Source organism: Kryptolebias marmoratus, linkage group LG1 (genome assembly GCF_001649575.2).
Source record: "Kryptolebias marmoratus isolate JLee-2015 linkage group LG1, ASM164957v2, whole genome shotgun sequence".
Taxonomy (NCBI): Eukaryota; Metazoa; Chordata; class Actinopteri; order Cyprinodontiformes; family Rivulidae; genus Kryptolebias; species Kryptolebias marmoratus.
The window spans coordinates 11,092,189-11,110,438 of NC_051430.1; the positions used below are offsets into that span (position 1 = coordinate 11,092,189).

Sequence of the window (18,250 nt, forward strand, 5' to 3'; positions counted from 1 at the left end):
GTGTGTTGTTAAAAATTAGCCATTACTGTATGAATTCTTCTGTTGATGTCAAGCAAAACAAACCCTGTAGGAGAATCCCTTTAACTGAGCATCAGTTCTGCAGAAATAATTCTCCTTCCAAATGAACGCTTTTCTTCTTTTTATTGACTGATGAGCCGACAGACAGTGAAGCAGAATAGTTTCCGTCCAATCTCATTCCCATCACCAGTTATTCTCCACAGCTCAGCTGGTGGGCGAGTTTTTTACTCTTCTCTTCTAATTCTTTTTTTTGAAAAAGAGAAAAAGAAAATGGATATAAAAAATACACGATTAAATCATAACTCCCCAATGTTTATGGGAAATATGAGCTATCATGGTGGCAGGGGGGGTGAGATCTGAAGTGCCTTTTTTCTTCCATCCCACTCCTACAAGCGAGGCTTAGAGGACCATACTCTCCACGGTATCCTTCTGTGTGCCAGACTTTACTGGATTTAACACAAGAAGCACAACTTATTGGATTATAGAGTCCACCGTCTATGCTCATATCACTGGAGGCTGTGTGTCTGGGTGTGTGTGTGTGTGTGTGTGTTGACTGATGGTAAATTTCTATTTACCTGACTATTTTTTTATTTTAAATTCCTTTTTGGAGCCTCTCTTTGATTCCAGAGGTTGGAAATTTAAGGCTTCCAGGCTCACTGAGGCTTGTTGTTCCCCAACTGCTGTCGTCTAATTTCAGCTCTCGGAAAGTTTTGTGTCTGCAAGGACAGGATAAGTTTTTGGCACACACGCCCTGCTGATGATATAATGCAACATAATTGTGCAGAAGCAGACAGAGATTTGCAGCAAAGGTAATTTACTGCGTTTCTGGTCTCTGCTCGAGCTGGTTAATCTGTGAATCTTTCACAGATTTTAATTCAGGTGCAGTGGAATGTTGAGAGGCTGAAGTGAATATTTCTACATTTTTTGTCTTTCATCTGTAATCTGCACTTGTTTGTTGCTGGAGAGAAAAACCTCAATCATGAGAACAGCTTTACTACTTTAGTTACTTGGAATATTTGTTTGCAATAATAAATTAAATCATAAATACAGCATATAGATAAATGGCAAAATGTGGAGGTAGGATTGAGAAACATTGTCACTGACACCTAAACATACATTTTAAGGGTAAGTTTTTGTTAAATTGTGTTAGTGTTCCTTGTCCTTCCCTTCTGCCTTGTAGAGAATCTTTAGTTTATCTTTAGTATGACTTGTTTTAGATACGTTTTACTTTGTACTTTTGTGTCTTATTTAGTGTCTCATGTTTTAGATACATTTTGTTTCATGGTTTCATTTAGATTATCTTAGCTCATATTTTAGATATTGTTGTGTGTGTTTTATGACACTGTATTTTTTTTTCATGTTGTAAAGCACTTTGAATCGCCTTGTTGCTAAAAAGAGCTATATAATAAATTTGATTTGACTCGACTAGGGACCTCTTTGGGTCGATGCTGTAGAGTTTTGATACCTTACAGTTTGTGTTCCAGCAGGTGGTGAAAATCAAAAAGCAGATATTGGTTTGTGTGTGTTCATTTCCTGTTGACTTCAATGTTGAGGTTTCCGTCACTTTCAATGTGTACCAAACAGTCGGAAGAAAGGGTAACTTGTTGTGTTTGGCTTCCTCCCTGGTGAACTTGTCCTCTGAGTTAATGTGTTTAGGAAAGGTTTCCACTTCTTTGGCTTGGATTCTGACCCAGGTGTCATCCACATATCTAAATCAGTGGCCATATATACTTCAGGGCTCTGTACTCCACTTACCTATGTAGATATTGGCCACAATGAGTGAAACTGGGGAATCCATGGCACATCCATGCTTCCGTTTCTGTAAAAATAGTTGTATTTGAAATAGATAGTAGAGAGGCAGATGTCCAGCAGGGTCCAGATCTTGTCTGGACTGAAGTTGGTCTTTTCATGTAGCAGATTGTTCTGTTGGATATGTTTCCTCACAGTTTCCACTTTACCTGAAATGAGTATGCAGATGAGATGTGATGTGACGTCAAACGATACAAGAGTTTCCCTCGTAGACAGTATCAATAATGCAACTTTTTTTGGCATAACCTGTGGAGTTCTGCATGTGATGCAGGGTGTTGCCTACCAGAGGTGCTAAAATGGCAGCAATGTGTTTGGCAATGTAGGTGCACCTGATGATAGGTCTGAGTGGTGTCTCTTCATTGTGTGTCTTGGAAAGACCAGGGTATAGTCTGTGGTAGAATGCTCAGTTAAACATATTGTCTTTTTCATAGACTGTTTACAAAATTTAGAGTTGTCCCCAACATACAGTATACTCTACATATACTCTGAACACTAACATGCAGGTAATGGGTGACATGCATTCTTTCAAGGTAAGCTAGTTTCCATTATGAATATGAGTTTAAGAAAGGAGAAGACACTCTTTAATGAGTTGAGTTGAGTGACTGTTTTGTTTTCAGTTAGTAATATTAATTGTAATGTCACTGAATTTTTTTTAAAGCGGGCCAATATCAAAAGGATATCCCAAACTCTCATGTTGCAGTATTTTTCTCATAGTTTATAAATGACAACAGAGAAACAAAACTTAAAATTCTGTTATGGCTTTTGGTTTTAATGAGCCAACCCCAAGATTATCAGTGGCCCCCATCTGGCCCCCGATTTGAAACCTTTCTGGTGGTGTCCCTGTTGTAGAGAGCTGCTGTACAAGATAACAGTTTATTCTGGGTGTTGGCTGGAAGCTTAAAACAAAATCAATACATCTCCACTACATTATTACACATTTTAACATCTCCTATAGACTGCAGAGTTTGATTGTACATAATGAGCAGAGCAGCTGTGATAAAAAACAAAAGATTATTATAATGAACGTACATAAAAAGTGAGTATGTACAGTAACTGTTTGAATTCAGAGGATGATGTATTTGTTGTGTAATCCAAAGTACGCTGCCTCTCTCCTCTCACGTTGCTTGTTGAGGGAATGAGTGATCACCCTCCTTTCTGCTGAAGGCGACATCCTCGTCGCAGAGACTTCCCTACCTTTAGAAGACAAATATATGTGTCTAACTTTGACGTGCTGCCGCACTATTTAAGCATGGTTGCTAGCAGGCCCAGTTTTTCTCCTGCCTCTCCTCTCCTTGCCTCGCTAATTTATTTTCCTCTCCTGCTATGCTGTTTCCGTGTAGTTTGGACATCTGTCAAGGTGGTTTGCTTGATACCCTGTTGTGTGATTAGGCCACCTTTGCCAAATCTGAGGGTAATATATGAGGTCTGAAGCAAGTTCTGACTGTGAAGACAGAAAGGTCTGGCTGCTTCTCATCTTCCAGGTTTAGTAGGGTAATTAAAAAAGCTCCAGGTGACAAAAAAGTGGTGCTGAGACGCAACAAGTACAGAACATTTGGGTCTCTGTGTGCACATGTGAGCATCATTCTGCTCTGGTCTGTATTCTTAGGCCCTGTCCTCATGGGAACATCATTTTGTGAATACATAAAGGTTTTTCATCGTTTCAGCCTTGCATCCAAATGGAAGTGGCCCTTTAAGAGCCCCTGAACAGTAGTTCTGGAAACCAGATTACAGGGTGAAAAAAACCTTGAAACGTCACCCAAGCATTTTTGTGTGGACAGCCTAACCTTTTGAAAACTATGATGTCTTTGACCCACGTTTAATCTAACCTACAGGACAGACGGAACAACAATGACAGATCACATGGTTGCATTGTTTCTCAACTGTAGCAAAACCATTGTATACCATATATTGTCAATAAACAGACAAGGCTGATGAACAACAATGTTGCCTTAAATACAGCAGAGCAAAATAAACCTTTTTTTAACACCAAATAAACTAAGGCCAAAAATATTTTACCACTTTATTCAACTGTCAACAATTCAAAAACCAAACACTGGAGGAAAAAGATCAACAATATACACCAAGTACAAATTTAAAAGAAGAAATTTAACACTATTCCTAAGACACTTGCATGTAAAAAATATTTAGTCTGATATTTGAGCACCGTGAAGAAAACCCTTCCATCTGGCCATCCCTCGGTGGATTCTGTGCCTGAAACTATCTGTTATGTCCGAGTATTTGGACGGAAACAACTCTCAGTCAATAGATGTTCAATGTGACAAAAAGTAGTTGTTCCATTTTGTGGTCAGTCCACAAAAAGGATTCAGTCACTTTCTTGTATTCTCCATCTTTGTGTTTTTCGTCTTGTCTTTACAGTTTAAAAGTGAAATGAAATTAAACAAAATATGAAAATAATGAGTTTTTATGTTTTCCTTTTTGTTAAACACTATCATAACCTCCTGACTACTAAGAAAAAAATGTTGTCCACTAACATTTTTTTTAACTTCCCAATCTCTGTAAGGTACTTAGCCCCATCCCTTCACATTTGGTATCATTGAAAAGCCCTAAATGTCCTCTGTAGATAGCAAAAGGAGTTAATTCAGTAGTATGCATATTCAGGTTTACAAATGGCCTCCACAGAGGACAAATTTGAACTCCTGGTAGGCAGGAGGATAAAACACATATTGGTCTTACTTTTTAAAGAGCAGAAAGTGCCGCAGACTCCTTTTCTGTCTCAAATCTTTTACCGGTAACCTAGTACTTTCGCAGTGTCACTCCCAGCTGTAGACAGAGCAGGAAATGGTCACCCCTCCATATCCAGGCTGCAAATGAATCATGCCACCACTGACTGATCCAAGGTGACAATGTGCAATATTCTTTGTTTAAAATAATTCACTGCACAAAAGAACAACTCTGAGCAGCTCTTCAAAAAGAACAATCTGGACTCAAAACTTGTGAATAACTATAGACTTATATCAAATCTACCATTTTTGTCTATAATCCTTGAAAAAAAAATCATCTTCAACACTCGAATAACGTCTTGCAACTCAACGACGCCTTTGACCTCTTCTAGTTGTTTCATTCTCATCACAGCACTGAGAGGCGCTCTTGTTAAGGTGTTAGTTCTACTTAATCTTATGCTGCTTTCGACACAGTTGATCACAGCATTTTTCGAACTGACTTGAAAACTAAGTTAGTATTTCTGGCACAGCACTAAATTGTCTCAAATTATACCTGAAAGACAGAAGTTTCTTTGTATCAATGAGCCATTACAAATCTGAGCTGAACAAAGTTACATGTGGAGTTCCCCAAAGTTCCATCCTAGGTCCTCTTCTGTATCTACGTGCTCCCTCTAGCTCAAATCTTAGAAAACAACCAGATATAGTACCACAACTATGCAAATGAGACACAGAGCTGCATTACTCTCTCACCTGGGGAATACAGTCCAATACAAGCACTGAGTGAGTGTAGTGAACAAATCAACCACTGGATGTGCCTGAACTTTCTTCAGTTCAACAAAGATAAAACTGAAGTAGTAGTTTTTGGAGCTAAAGAGAAAAGGCTAAAGGTTAGCACACACTGTGATCTGTGATGCTAAAAAGATCTGGCAAAGCCCAAAACCTTGGTATGATCATGACCTCTGATCTACGTCTGAACAGCCACATTAAGGCAGTTAGAAAGATGGCTCTCTACCACCTAAAAAATATGGCTAGAATTAAAGGACTGATGTCTCAGCAGAAAAAAAGCTTTGGTTAAAAGCTGGAATAAAAAATAAAGAAATATAGACCTTAGCCAACTTGACTACTGTAACAGAGTATTTACTGGTATTCTTAAAACATCCATCAGACAGCTGCAGCTGATCCAGAATGCTGCTTGCAAAGACCAAGAGAGTTGATCACATCAGTCCAGTTCTGAGGTATTTACTCTGGCTTCCTGTTGCTCAGAGAATTGATTGTAAAAACTTGTAGCTGGTTTACAAAGCAATAAACAGTCTAGGTCCAAAAATCATCTTTGATTTTCTGCTGCATTATGAACCATCAAGACCTCTGAGGCCATCTGGATCAAACCTGCTCTCTGTCCCCAGAGCCAGAACCAAACATGCAGAAGCTGCATTCAGCTTTTATGCACCAAATATGTGGAACAAACTCCCAGAAAACCGCCTGATCGCTCCGACTCTGAGTTACTTTAAAACAAGGTTGAAGACGATCCTGTTCACTGCTGCCTTTGGTTAAAGCAAATAATTATTTTATGCTGTTTCTATATTCCTTTATTTTTTATTCCAGCTCTTAGCCAGAGCTTGCTTTTAATTTTTAACTCTATGAATGGTTCTTTTCTTTGAGCGTCTGCATTTTACATTTTTATCTTTCTATATGCTTTTATTGTTCTTTTGCACTTTGTCAAAATGTTTCAATTGTTTATATAGAGCACTATAAGTTGTCCTGTTGCTGAAATTTGCTATACAAACAAAGCTGCCTTGCCATGCCTATTTCTTTTGTGTCACTTTTATCAGGCAGTGTTGACTGAGGGGTTGGCGATAATGCACTGTGGTTGAACATGTTTGTAGAAACAGTGCCAAGTTCACAAGGCTATTTTTAGAAACGACAAGTAAAAAGTGTTTTGGAAAGACAGCGTTACGTGTGGACAGCGCCTTAGTCTCATTCTCATTCAGTGTCCCAGTAATGTCGTCTTGTTACGCAATCTGTTCAGCTCACTTACACTGGGGGGGCAATTAACCTCCTGCTGCTAAAGCTGTCATACCTTGCAGCCATACACAGACTCTGAAATGTGCAGGAACACCTTGTTTCACAGATTTTATTCTATTTATTTTTGTTGGAGGGGTCAGGCAAAAATGCACAGCTTGCATCAGAAAAGGGGAGGGAGGGGGCAGCGTTGTTGATTTCAGATTTGCTTTCCGATCATGTTTCATACTGAGCGCTACTAATTTGTTCATCCCCATAATGAACATTATTGGCAGGATGGCATTAACCCAGCACTTGAGCTTCCTAATGGCCAACGTCACGCTCCTGCGCGCTCACATCATACTGTACAACTCAGCAGCAATCAATACTGAATCATTTCACCACCAGCCCATTCAGCTTCATTCAAAATGTCTTGCTTTTTTTAATCAACACACCAGGATCAACACACTGAGGGTTTGTGCTTTTAAAATGATGATGCAGAGCTCTTTAATCAAAGCTGTCCTTCTGTGGTAAAATGCAATTTGAATTTTTCATAGTTAATAGGAAGTTCAAGTTATTTCTAAGCTCAGTCATCTAATAAAGGCTTTGTTTAAAGCTTGAGCAGCTGTCACACTGGAGTTCTGTCAGTTTACTGGGAGGAAATGCGTACTGTCTGCCGTCTGTTTGTCTGAGAGGAACAACTGTGAATGTGTTTTCATGGTTGTGTTAGTTAACATTCATCAATGTAGATGTCCATGTGCTTGTTTTTATGTCATATTAGCAAAATATCTCCTATATCATGGAGTAGATTTTATTGAAACTCTCAGAAAGTAATCCCTAGATGTACATCTACAACTGATTAACCTTTGGAGTCGCCCCAATTCAAAATGGCCACCACAGCTAAGCAGCCCTAGAAAACACAAAAGTATTTTAGACACAGGGAAGGACAAGGAACACTACACAAGCTGAGCTAAAATGTGGTGTGGTAGTAGCTGAGAGGCATCCCCAAATATACTCTGAGCACTATTTATTGTGCCAGATTTTTGTTTTAAATGTTGGCGTTAACTGTTAGAACAACTATAACTCCATCTCTTTGCATCATAAGATGATCTTAGTTTAAAACTCTGGCATGAAAGGTGATATACAGTCTTTCAGGGAATGCTAGGCCTTTCCTTACTTGTGTGTTGTAACCTAATAAAACTTTATATATATATATATATATAGATAGATATAGATATAGATAGATATATATAGATATATATACAGATATATATAATGAAAAATAATCTGTAATTTAAATTATTGCTGTCAGCGCATAGCACAACCTATAAAAGCCTGTTACACAGAGACAAACCTGCACTCGGGGAGCTCAGATATGCATTGTTGATGGGTGACATGTTGTAGTAAAGAATAAACACAAAAAGCGGAAGAACAACATAGTTGTTAAACAACCCAAGACAGACTTGTAATCATTACCTCTGACAGGCACCTACTTCACACATAGGACTGTAAAGAAAGGTAGCTGTATAAGAACAGTATCATTTATAGAACATGTTGGTTTCTGCTCCAAACTCTCGCTGTTATTCAGTTAGGTTCTGTTTGAGTGTAGATAAACAAGTGTCGGAGCTAAAAGGCAGACAGAAGGAGATTTAACGTGTCCTCAGCTCTGGGAGTGGCTAACAGATGCACTATGAACAGAAAGGGTGTGACCATAGTTACTGCTGCCGAGTTTCACCTGGGAACAAAATAAGCAACCTTCCCCGGCTCTCACACAGCAGCGGGGCCTTGAAGGACACACATTTATTCGCTTTCTGCTCCTCGAGGTATTTATATTTTTCTGTCTTCTCTGATCTGCAGGTCCTGATTTTCTTGGTAGTGTGTTCTGACAGATATTATTTGTCTGTCTGCTGCTAAATACTGACATATTTTTTAGCTGTGACTTGTGGAAATGAGAAAAATAGTACTTTTTTTCCTTTTTTTTTCAAATTCAAAACATTCAGAGATAAGAAGCTGTGACTGAAATGGGATTCTAACAATATATTTGTTGGTACTGTAGCTGCCAGCGTTAAAATGGACCAGTTGTTTACGAGCGTGTGGCTGAAGGTGGCCGTGCTGGTTCTGATAACAAGTCAGCTGACAACAGGTGAGTTTCATTTTCTGTCACTAGATTTTAATTTCAGATCAATTAACAAAGAGGCAGATGTTTCAACTGAAACCATTTTTGTTTTAAAAGGCTGTTTACTGGGAGCTTGATCAGAGATTCTCACAGTCTGACAGCTGAATCTCATCGTAGACATTCACTGACTCATACATTAATGTCTGACAACTTCCCTGCATAACATTCATACCTTAAAAAAAAACCTGTTGAAAGTGAATAACCCTGAGAGACATTTTTATGGTCCTTAAGGAGAGAAATTAGTTCTGGGCCTCTTTCCAAGCTATTTTCAGATACTAACAACACAAGTGAATGAAATCAAACGCTTGCAGCAGGTGAGTTTTTTTTTTTCCTCCCAGGTCCTTTAAGCCACCACATCTTCTCCGTTTTACCATCTGAACATTTGGTGTTCCGAAGCCTGATTGATTTCCTAAGTTCTGATGCAAGCTCCCAGTACAACAGAGATAACGTGTTATCCAGTGGAAAAGAGTGTAGAGGATTTGAATATTTTTGGCTCTTTGTATTAAGCTTAGCGACTGGGCTTTTCTGTCAAGCTGATAGAAAACATCATCTTCTTCTCAACAGTGCTTTTTGCCCAGGGGGTCTTTCACAGTGTAAACATTTGATTGACTAGATTCAGCCGTCTTCTCCGCTTCCTTTCATCACATCTGACATTTTACAAGCTTTCATAAATACCTGTGACATGCTTTGTTTTGTTGCAGTGGCACCGGAGTGCTTTCAGAGTTTGATACCGAGTTTAAGACAAGAGAGGCGACAGAAGAGATGAGGATTTGTGCTCCACTCAGATGTTTAGTTAAGGTTAAACGTCTAAATGTGGAAACATCTGAGTTTTTTTTTTTTCCTTCTCAGAGCTAAAGATAAGGAACCTGGATCTGTTTAAATGTGGTACTGCTTGTTAATAATGATCTGCAGGGGGAAAAAAAAAAATCTTTTTATGCATGTCAAGCTATCTGTTGTAATTAAAATCTGTGGTCATAAAAGCAGTGAGTCACTAGGGTGTGTGTCGACTCCGAGAAGGCTTGAAACTGTCACAACTATGCGTTTTTCATTTTTGCCTATCCACTCAGTTTTAATCAACATTTGCCCATCTATTTCTTACAGTTAATGAGCCTCCACAATTAAATTAGCGTGCAGCTCGTTTTGGAAAATATATCACTTTAATTTTTTTTTATTTCTTATTTTTTTATTTTTAATATTTTGTCTCTAAAGCCTCAAATCTTCAGCTGACTTGAGAGGCCAATTAGTCTCACTTTGGCTTTCCTCTTCCACCCTGAGCCTGCTCAGACCCAGAGCTTGAATATCATTAAGCAGAAAACATATAAATTCATGAGTTTTAGTGTTTTATTGGGGGGAGGGGATGGAAAAGAGGCAGTTGTACATTTTGAAGTGGACAAATCTGAATGTTTGTGCGACAGAGGCGCTGCAGATAACTTCATCAGGGCCACAGACCATTCAGAAGCCTCAGGGACAGACGGTCAGCCTTGGATGCACCTACACACCGGGCACAGAGGACACAGGAGAGCTGGACATTGAATGGTCCAACGTCAGCCCAGACATGACACAGAAAGACAAACTGGTAAGTTTTGTACTCTGTTGTTGACAGACAGATAAAACCTGTTTGGGTGTTGGACAAAAATGACTAATGCATGCGCATAAGGGTTAGTTTTCTTTTCTTTTTCAACTCAGTTACTGGAAGCAAAAGAACCTATTTCTCACTGCAAACTTTGCATCTCAGATCGTATCATATTCAGGAGGCCAGATGCACTTCTACGAGTCCAGCTATTCCAAAAGAATGGCATTTTTGGCAGACCCAAAGCAAGGAGACGCTTCTATCTCCATCTCGGGTGTGAAGATCTCAGACACCGGCACCTACCAGTGTAAAGTCAAAAAGTCACCGGGTGTCGACATGAGAAAAATCACTCTAGTTGTGATGGGTGAGGAGGAATTTCTTTTTGACTGGTTCTACCTGTTCATTATGTCCAACTTCCTGTTATTTAAATGCTCTGTCAGTGACGTGGAATGTGAAAGTTCTTCTTTTCTCACTTCCTACTTACAATCTGGTCATGGGAAAAAGGAAATCTATCCTCTTTCAACTCTAAAGTTTTATGTTTCAGGACATATTAGAAAAGATCTGGTCTTTTTTTCATCAAGTTTTAAAATTATTCAAATCTAATGTAAGTGGGAAAAAAACACAACACCTTCCACTATGAATTGTTAATTTTTTTAAACAAAAAGTGAAGCCGAAATGTTGTGTGTGAGTGAGCTTGCAGCTTCTATTGGATTTCAGAAGAAAAGAAGCAGCCAGGTGCTCCTGATCAAATGTAAAAGAGAAAATGCCAAGGAGGAAAAACATCAGCAGTGACCTTAGAGAAGCAGATGTTGCTGCCTTCAATTTGGAAAGAGTTAAAGGTCATTTCCAAACAATTTGGAGTCCATCAATCTACAGAGTGAAAGATGATTTACAAGTGAAAAATTTTTAGGACCTCAAAAACGTTTCTCAAACCATTAGCAACATTTGCAAAAACAGGGAAAAAAAACTTAAAGTTCATGACAAGACACTTTAAAAAAAGGCTGAACAAGTATGACTTATTTGGAACAGTATGAGGAGAAAATCTGTTGTGTTTTTTTTTTGGGGGGGGGGGTTCTTAAAAAAACAAACAAACATATATATATATATATATAGCAGCATAGCTTAGATTTTTTTCAGTTGTATCTAAATTAACCACAAGACTTCTGTAACAACGTCTTTCAGAAAAGACCAAAGTAGAGATGTTTGGTCATAATGTACAGCTCCATATCTGGGGGAAAAGCAAACAAATTATCACCACGGACGCCTCATACCAGTTGTCAAGCATGGTGGTGGAGGGGTCATGATTTGGGCTTGTTTTGTAGCCACAGGACCTAGGTGCCTCACAGTCATGGAGTAGACCATGAACTCCTCTGTATTCTAGAGTCAAATGTGAGGACATCTGTCCGACACCTGAAGCTCAGACCAAACCAGAACACAAAATGGGACAATAATCCCAAACACAGCAGTAAAAATACAACAGAACAGCTGATAAAGACAAAAATCAAGGTGTTGGAACGGTCCAGACCTCAAGCACTGTGGTGGGACATTAACAGAGCTGTGCAGAAATAAATATCTGCAAATCTCAATGGATTAAAACAATGCTGGCAGGAAGAATGAGCCAAAATTCCTCCACAAAACTAGTAAAGTCAAACAGAAAATGGAAAACGGCTTTGTTTTTGTTTATAAAATAATAACATGGTGCTGATATGTTTTTTGTACACTTGAGGTTAATTTTGAAAAGGTTTAGAACCTTGTAGGGACCCGATCAATTTTATTATATCCTGTTATCTAAACCCCTAGAATTACAAAGGATGGTCTTTCTTTTTCTCATGACAGGATTTAAACTTCCTGAATGAATTCACTAAATGAGTTAATTCATTTTGTTTTATTAGTTCCCCCCTCTAAGCCAAAGTGTTGGGTTGAAGGCAGAGAGGAGAAAGGTGGCTCCGTCTCGCTGCGCTGTAAATCCTCTATGGGGTCCATTCCTCTCACTTATAGGTGGACGAGAGAGAGCGGAGGTACGATGCCAGCCACTGCAACACAAGGTAAGCAGCTCAACGTGAGCACATCTGCACATTCACGTCGCTGTGCTTTGTTCTGACTCTTCTCTCCTTTCGTTAAGACCCAACGAGTGGAGAGCTTTTGATAAAGAACCACACAGACAGCAACACTGGAACTTATATGTGTGAAGCAAAAAATTCTGTTGGTCAAGAAATGTGCAAATACTCGCTGCGTGCATACAACCGTAAGTTTACTATCTCATCACATAACATTACTCTTTAAGAAACATGAACACAAAGATATCCTGAAGGTGTATGTTTAATTGTTTTTGTCCTTGTGCGTTTGTTTGTCATGTTGGCAAAACTATGAACCAAAAGATGGATTTTAATAAAATGCTCAGAAAATAATAGTGTAGACATGTTCAAAATTTAGAGTCAATGTAGTTCAATATGGTTGTTTAAGATGGCCGCTACAGCCAACTGATCCTAGAAAATGCAAATATTCACAACACATACTTTGAGTGTTAAACAATGCACACCATCTTTGCTTAAAACTTTGGTATTAATGGTTAGTCTGTTAGCAAAATATCTCATAAACCATTAGACAGATTTGAATAAAACTTTGAGAAATTCATTAACTTTTGAAGTAAGCCCAATTCAAGATGGCCACCACAGCTAATCAACCTTAACAAACACAAAAAGGCCTAAAATTTAGTCAAATTTACAGATATTGAGCCAGTATTTGATGAGGTAGCAGCTCAAAGTTGTTCTCAACATGCTTTGAGCATTAACAGATCCCATTAAATTTTGCAATATCACATGAGCTCATGCATAACGCTTATAAGGTTTCACCAGATATGGCTTCTTTCAAGGAATTCTTTAATTTTGCCAGTTTTTAATTCACAAGTGAGTCGAATGTCTCTGAGAGCACAGAAAGAGAGCTGCACATCTTTAATGTCTACGCACCGTGTCCTCTCTCTTTCAGCTATCAATAAAGCGGGTGTCATCGCCGGTGCAGTGATAGGTGCTCTGCTGCTGTTACTCCTCCTCCTGCTTCTCATCTGGTGCCTGGTCTCCCACTTCAAGAAGAAGCGCTACCAGAAGGAGGTTGCAAATGAAATTAGGTATTGCATCAGAGATTGGGAGAGCGTTTCAGGCCTCAAGGGGGAAAAGAAAGCATATCTCAGATCAGAGCTAATTCAAACTTTTTACTTTTCTTTTTTTGTTTTTCCCCTCAGGCATGACGCTCCGGCTCCAGAGAGCAGACCGACCAGCCGAGCATCGAGTATCCGTTCCATGGTGGGATACCGCACTCACCACGGGATCCAGTACAACGCCGTGGCGAGCCCCATGCCCAGTATCAGTGAATCTGGCCTCATCTTTACAGGAGGCAATAATGAAACCTCCTCTGCAGGGACCAAAGCAGCTTCCTTCAGATATGACCCTCAATATGGATACGCTGTGTAACCACAAGCATAAAACGGCAACTTTTATTGAAAACACTTCTCGTGTAAAAGGACTTGTAAAGAAAATCTTTTAAAAGAGCCTCAAAGTACAATCCCATATTTAGCTGGAGAACAATGAAGGTGTCTGATGCAGACACTGTTTCACTGGTGGTAACAAAAACAGGACCTCATTATACAAACTTTATTACTTACACAAATTTAGCTAAAACTGCATGTAAAATGTACATAGTAAACAAATGTATATTTAATCGGGTGCTTTTCTAACATGTGAATGTGACTTTAATACTTTTTTATTTGTACAGATTAAAATCTTTGAACTGTTGTGACAATAAGGATTCCTATGTGAACTCATTCAGGCACATTATTTTTATTTCTTGCCATCATCTGGGCTGAAATGCTGAGCAGGAAAGCATTTAAAATGTATCTCTTGGTGAAACTGGAATGAGTTGGCACCGCTCTGAAAATGGGGATTTTTGTATTGACATAAAACTAGCTATGATTAATCACTTAGAGCACGTGGTCGAAGGTTTGAAGCCGTTTTAATTAGAAAGTTGATAAACGGGGAATAAAGCTGAGTTTAAAAGCCCCAGTCTTGGAGCACGGATGAGGTCACAGAAAAAAAGAATAGGCTATTCTCCAGGGTGTATGTAAATCAGTATAAAATTAAACTTTTTAGATGCTTGGGAGTCAGAGGATTCCAAGAAGGAGAGGTCTGTTGTGCCCATAGTTCTCCTGTGTGTGTTTGTCCCCAATGAAAACTTTTTTCTTTGCACATGAAAGGGCTGCAAAATTGCTTTTTTTGTGTTATGGTTCTCTGGTGTTTTCCAAGGCAGCCAGAAAACTAGTTTTTAGTCAACTATGAAGCGTTGTGGCTGTGTAACTGGTAGCCAAGACCCTCAGCAGGCAAAGTCAGCACTGCACCCACGGTCCAACCTCTCCTAAAACACCCTGCCGTGCTCTGATCCCATCTTCAGAAGGTGTGTTGAATTAATAACAGCAGCTGGAAGTGGTTAAAGCTGGTGGGATGTCAGCAAAAAATAACATAAAAAAAGGAAAAAAAAAACAACTTCTGGTCCCCTCAAGGGCACAAGCTATGCTGCACTAATCTGCAGTACCTTTTTCTTCTTTTATTTTATTTTTTGACTCTAATAACCTTTGGCGCACCTCAGCTGTGTTTGACTTTAACTTTTTTTTTGTTTGTTTGACTTCAACACAAATTGACCTTTAGTGGGCACATTTCTATCATTGTCAACTTTCTGTTTGCTCAAACCGAATGTTTCAACGCTTCTAACGTCAATTTTTATTTTATATGCATAAATAAACCTGCCTTTTGACAGACCTGCATGAAGCAAGTTAAGAGATGCACTAGTTAATCACATATAAAGCTGCCTCATTCAAAAATTGCAAATTGCCTTTTTTCATTCAAAAATGAATGTTCCAGAGTTGCCATAGCAAAAACTGAAAGCAGTCTACCTTTTGCAGTTTGTTTTTCACACCTACATTCAAAGTGTCATTACTAAAAAGAGCTTTTTGGTTTTAATGCACTTAAAGGAAAATTAAGTTTTGATTGGGTTGTACATCATTTTTAATTACAAAAATGTGTTATTGAGAAACACATTTGAGAAACTTGAATAACCCTGCACACAGTCATGGTGTTATACGACATTTATTTTAACCATGAAATAACTAATTACAACTGAAGTATTAGAATACACCAGTGAGGTGAGATCTACATCCAACAACAAGAGTTTACATGGAGGAAGCAGGACTTAAAAGAAGCTGGTTCCATTATGGCGTCAGCGTCCGGGTTCCGGTCAGAGGTCTAGATATAAACAGTTTACAGACTGACAGGATTGACGAGGTAACAACTAAATCAAACAACCTTCAACAACTCCCTCCAAAATGTAATAGTGCCTTGGGCAAACGCTTCTTCATAACTCTTTACTCTTCCATCAATTTCACATTACTGAGTTATTTGAATAGAATTCTGTGGTTATTTGCAAAAGCGAAGAGCCACAGCAGCAGCTAGCTGTAACACTTCTAGTTCAGTCTAAAGTCAGTTTTGGCAAGAATTTCAAAATATTTCTGCTGAAATTGCTAAGAAATTGACGACAATTGACGACTTTATAATTTTTACATTGCTGTAAAATTGACAAGAATGTAAAGACTTAAAAACTATGAAAGGTTATGAAATTGTGAATTGTGAATTTCACACATATATATATATATATATATATATATATATATATATCTCATCGGCCACTTTATTAGGTACACCTTGCTAGTACCAGATTGGACCCCCTTTTGCCTTCAGAATTGCCTTAATCTTTCTTGGCATAGATTCAACAAGGTACTGGAAACATTCCTCAAAGAGTCTGGTCCACATTGATACGATAGCATCACGCAGTTGCTGCAGATTTGTCGGCTGCACATCCATGATGCGAATCTCCCATTCCACCACATCCCTAAGGTGCTCTATTGGATTGAGATGTGGTGACTGTGGAGGTCCTTCGAGTACAGTGAACTCATTGTCGTGTTCAAGAAACCAGTCTGAGATGATTTGCACTTTATGACATGGCGCGTTACCCTGCTGGAAGTAGCCATCAGAAGATGGGTACACAGTAGTCATAAAGGGATAGACATGGTCAGCAACAATACTCAGGTAGGCTGTGGCATTGACACAATGCTCAATTGGTACCAATGGGCCCAAAGTGTGCCAGGAAAATATCCCCCACACCATTCCACCACTACCACCAGCCTGAACCATTGATACAAGACAGATTGGATCCATGCTTTCCTGTTGTTGACGCCAAATTCTGACCCTACCATCCCAATGTTGCAGCAGCAATTGAGACTCATCAGACCATGCAATGTTTTTTCAATCTTCTATCGTCCAATTTTGGTGAGCCTGTACGAGTTGTAGCCTCAGTTTCCTGTTCTTAGCTGACAGGATTGGCACCCTGTGTGGTCTTCTGCTGCTGTAGCCCATCCGCCTCAAGGTTCGACGTGTTGTGCAGAGATGCTGTTCTGCATACCTCGGTTGTAACGAGTGGTTATCTGAGTTACTGTTGCCGTTCTATCAGCTCAAACCAATCTGGCCATTCTCCTCTGACCTCTGGCATCAACAAGGCATTTGCGCCCACAGAACTGCCGCTCACTGGATATTTTCTCTTTTTCAGATCATTCTCTGTAAACCCTAGAGATGAATGTGTGTGAAAATCCCAGTAGATCAGCAGTTCCTGAAACACTCAGACCAGCCCGTCTGGCACCAACAACCATGCCATGTTCAAAGTCACCTAAATCACCTTTCTTCCCCATTCTGATGCTCGGTTTGAACTACAGCAGATCGTCTTGGCCATGTCTACATGCCTAAATGCATTGAGTTGCTGCCATGTGATTGGCTGATTTGACATTTGCGTTAATGAGCAGTTGGACAGGTGTATCTAATAAAGTGGCCAGTAAGTGTATATATAAATAATAAAACTTTGTAATTTTTTCAATTCCATTGCTCAGTTACTTAAGCAGAAATATCATAAAATTCCTGCTGGACCCCAGTCTTCAATGGAAGTGATACAGCTAATTGCTGCTGCTATTTGTCCCTGCAAATAACCATTCAACTGTACAAAAAAAAAAAAAACACGTAATGCTAGTTGCATTCAAACCAGCTGTTATCTCATTAGTCCCATCAAGTGTAAACTATTTCTCCAAACTGCAGCTGTTATAGAGCTATCTAAAACAGGTAAGATATTAATTCTTCGTAACTTTGTCACAGAGCCTCACTTCAAAATATCCTTTTAAGTGGGAAATAGTTTCCAGCAAAGTTAGCACGCTTTTCTTAAACATAGAAACTGACTGCAGATATCTGAAAAATAAACAGACATGTTTAAGTGTCAAGGTGGGCAGAGAAGGAGGTGTACCCAGAGTGCAGGCTCATCTTAAATAAACAAAAACTTATTTTTAAATAAAACAAACAAAAACGAATGGCTGGCGAGGCACCAAAACTAAACTTAACAAAATGCAAATGAGGCGAGACAAGGCAAGGCAGAACAGGACAAGGAACGAGACAACAAGAGCTGAGGGACAATAAACAGCAACAGGGAACTAGAGACAATGAACCAACGAGGAGGTGGAGAAAGTGACCAGGTTTTAAAGCTGAGGGTAATTAGGTGAGTGATTTCAACTAGCAAGAGGTGAAGATGGGTGTGGTAGGAAGACAAGAGCTAAACAGAGGAGAAGTGAATGATGACACAACACAAGAGGCAGAAACACAAAAACAATAACCCTTAAACACAAAAGAAATCACAAAGAAAAAAACAACAAAACCCAAATCCTGACATTAAAGTGTTAATAGTTTGGAAAAATGTGCCATACTATCATGTTGATTTTGATGTGAGCATTAATAGGATGGGGTGGGGGCATGCTTACGAGAGGTTTGCAACATTTGTTCTTTCAACAACATTTGGATTGTGAGGAAAACAGATGTCTCAGTTTTGAAAAAAGAAAATGAAAGTTTTTCTCTTTGACATGACAAC

General features: G+C 39.1%; 1 protein-coding gene across 1 annotated transcript; it reads left to right on the forward strand.

Moving 5' to 3' along the window:
- Positions 1–1,414: 1,414 nt before the first annotated feature.
- Positions 1,415–14,047, forward strand: vsig8b (V-set and immunoglobulin domain containing 8b). The gene is made up of 8 exons (XM_017414522.3): positions 1,415–8,329; positions 8,563–8,649; positions 10,098–10,258; positions 10,418–10,616; positions 12,145–12,297; positions 12,375–12,497; positions 13,238–13,376; positions 13,491–14,047. The coding sequence occupies exons 2-8, from the start codon at positions 8,577–8,579 to the stop codon at positions 13,717–13,719; spliced, it is 1,077 nt and encodes a 358-aa protein (XP_017270011.1). The 5' UTR covers positions 1,415–8,329; positions 8,563–8,576; the 3' UTR covers positions 13,720–14,047.
- The last annotated feature ends 4,203 nt before the right edge of the window (positions 14,048–18,250 follow it).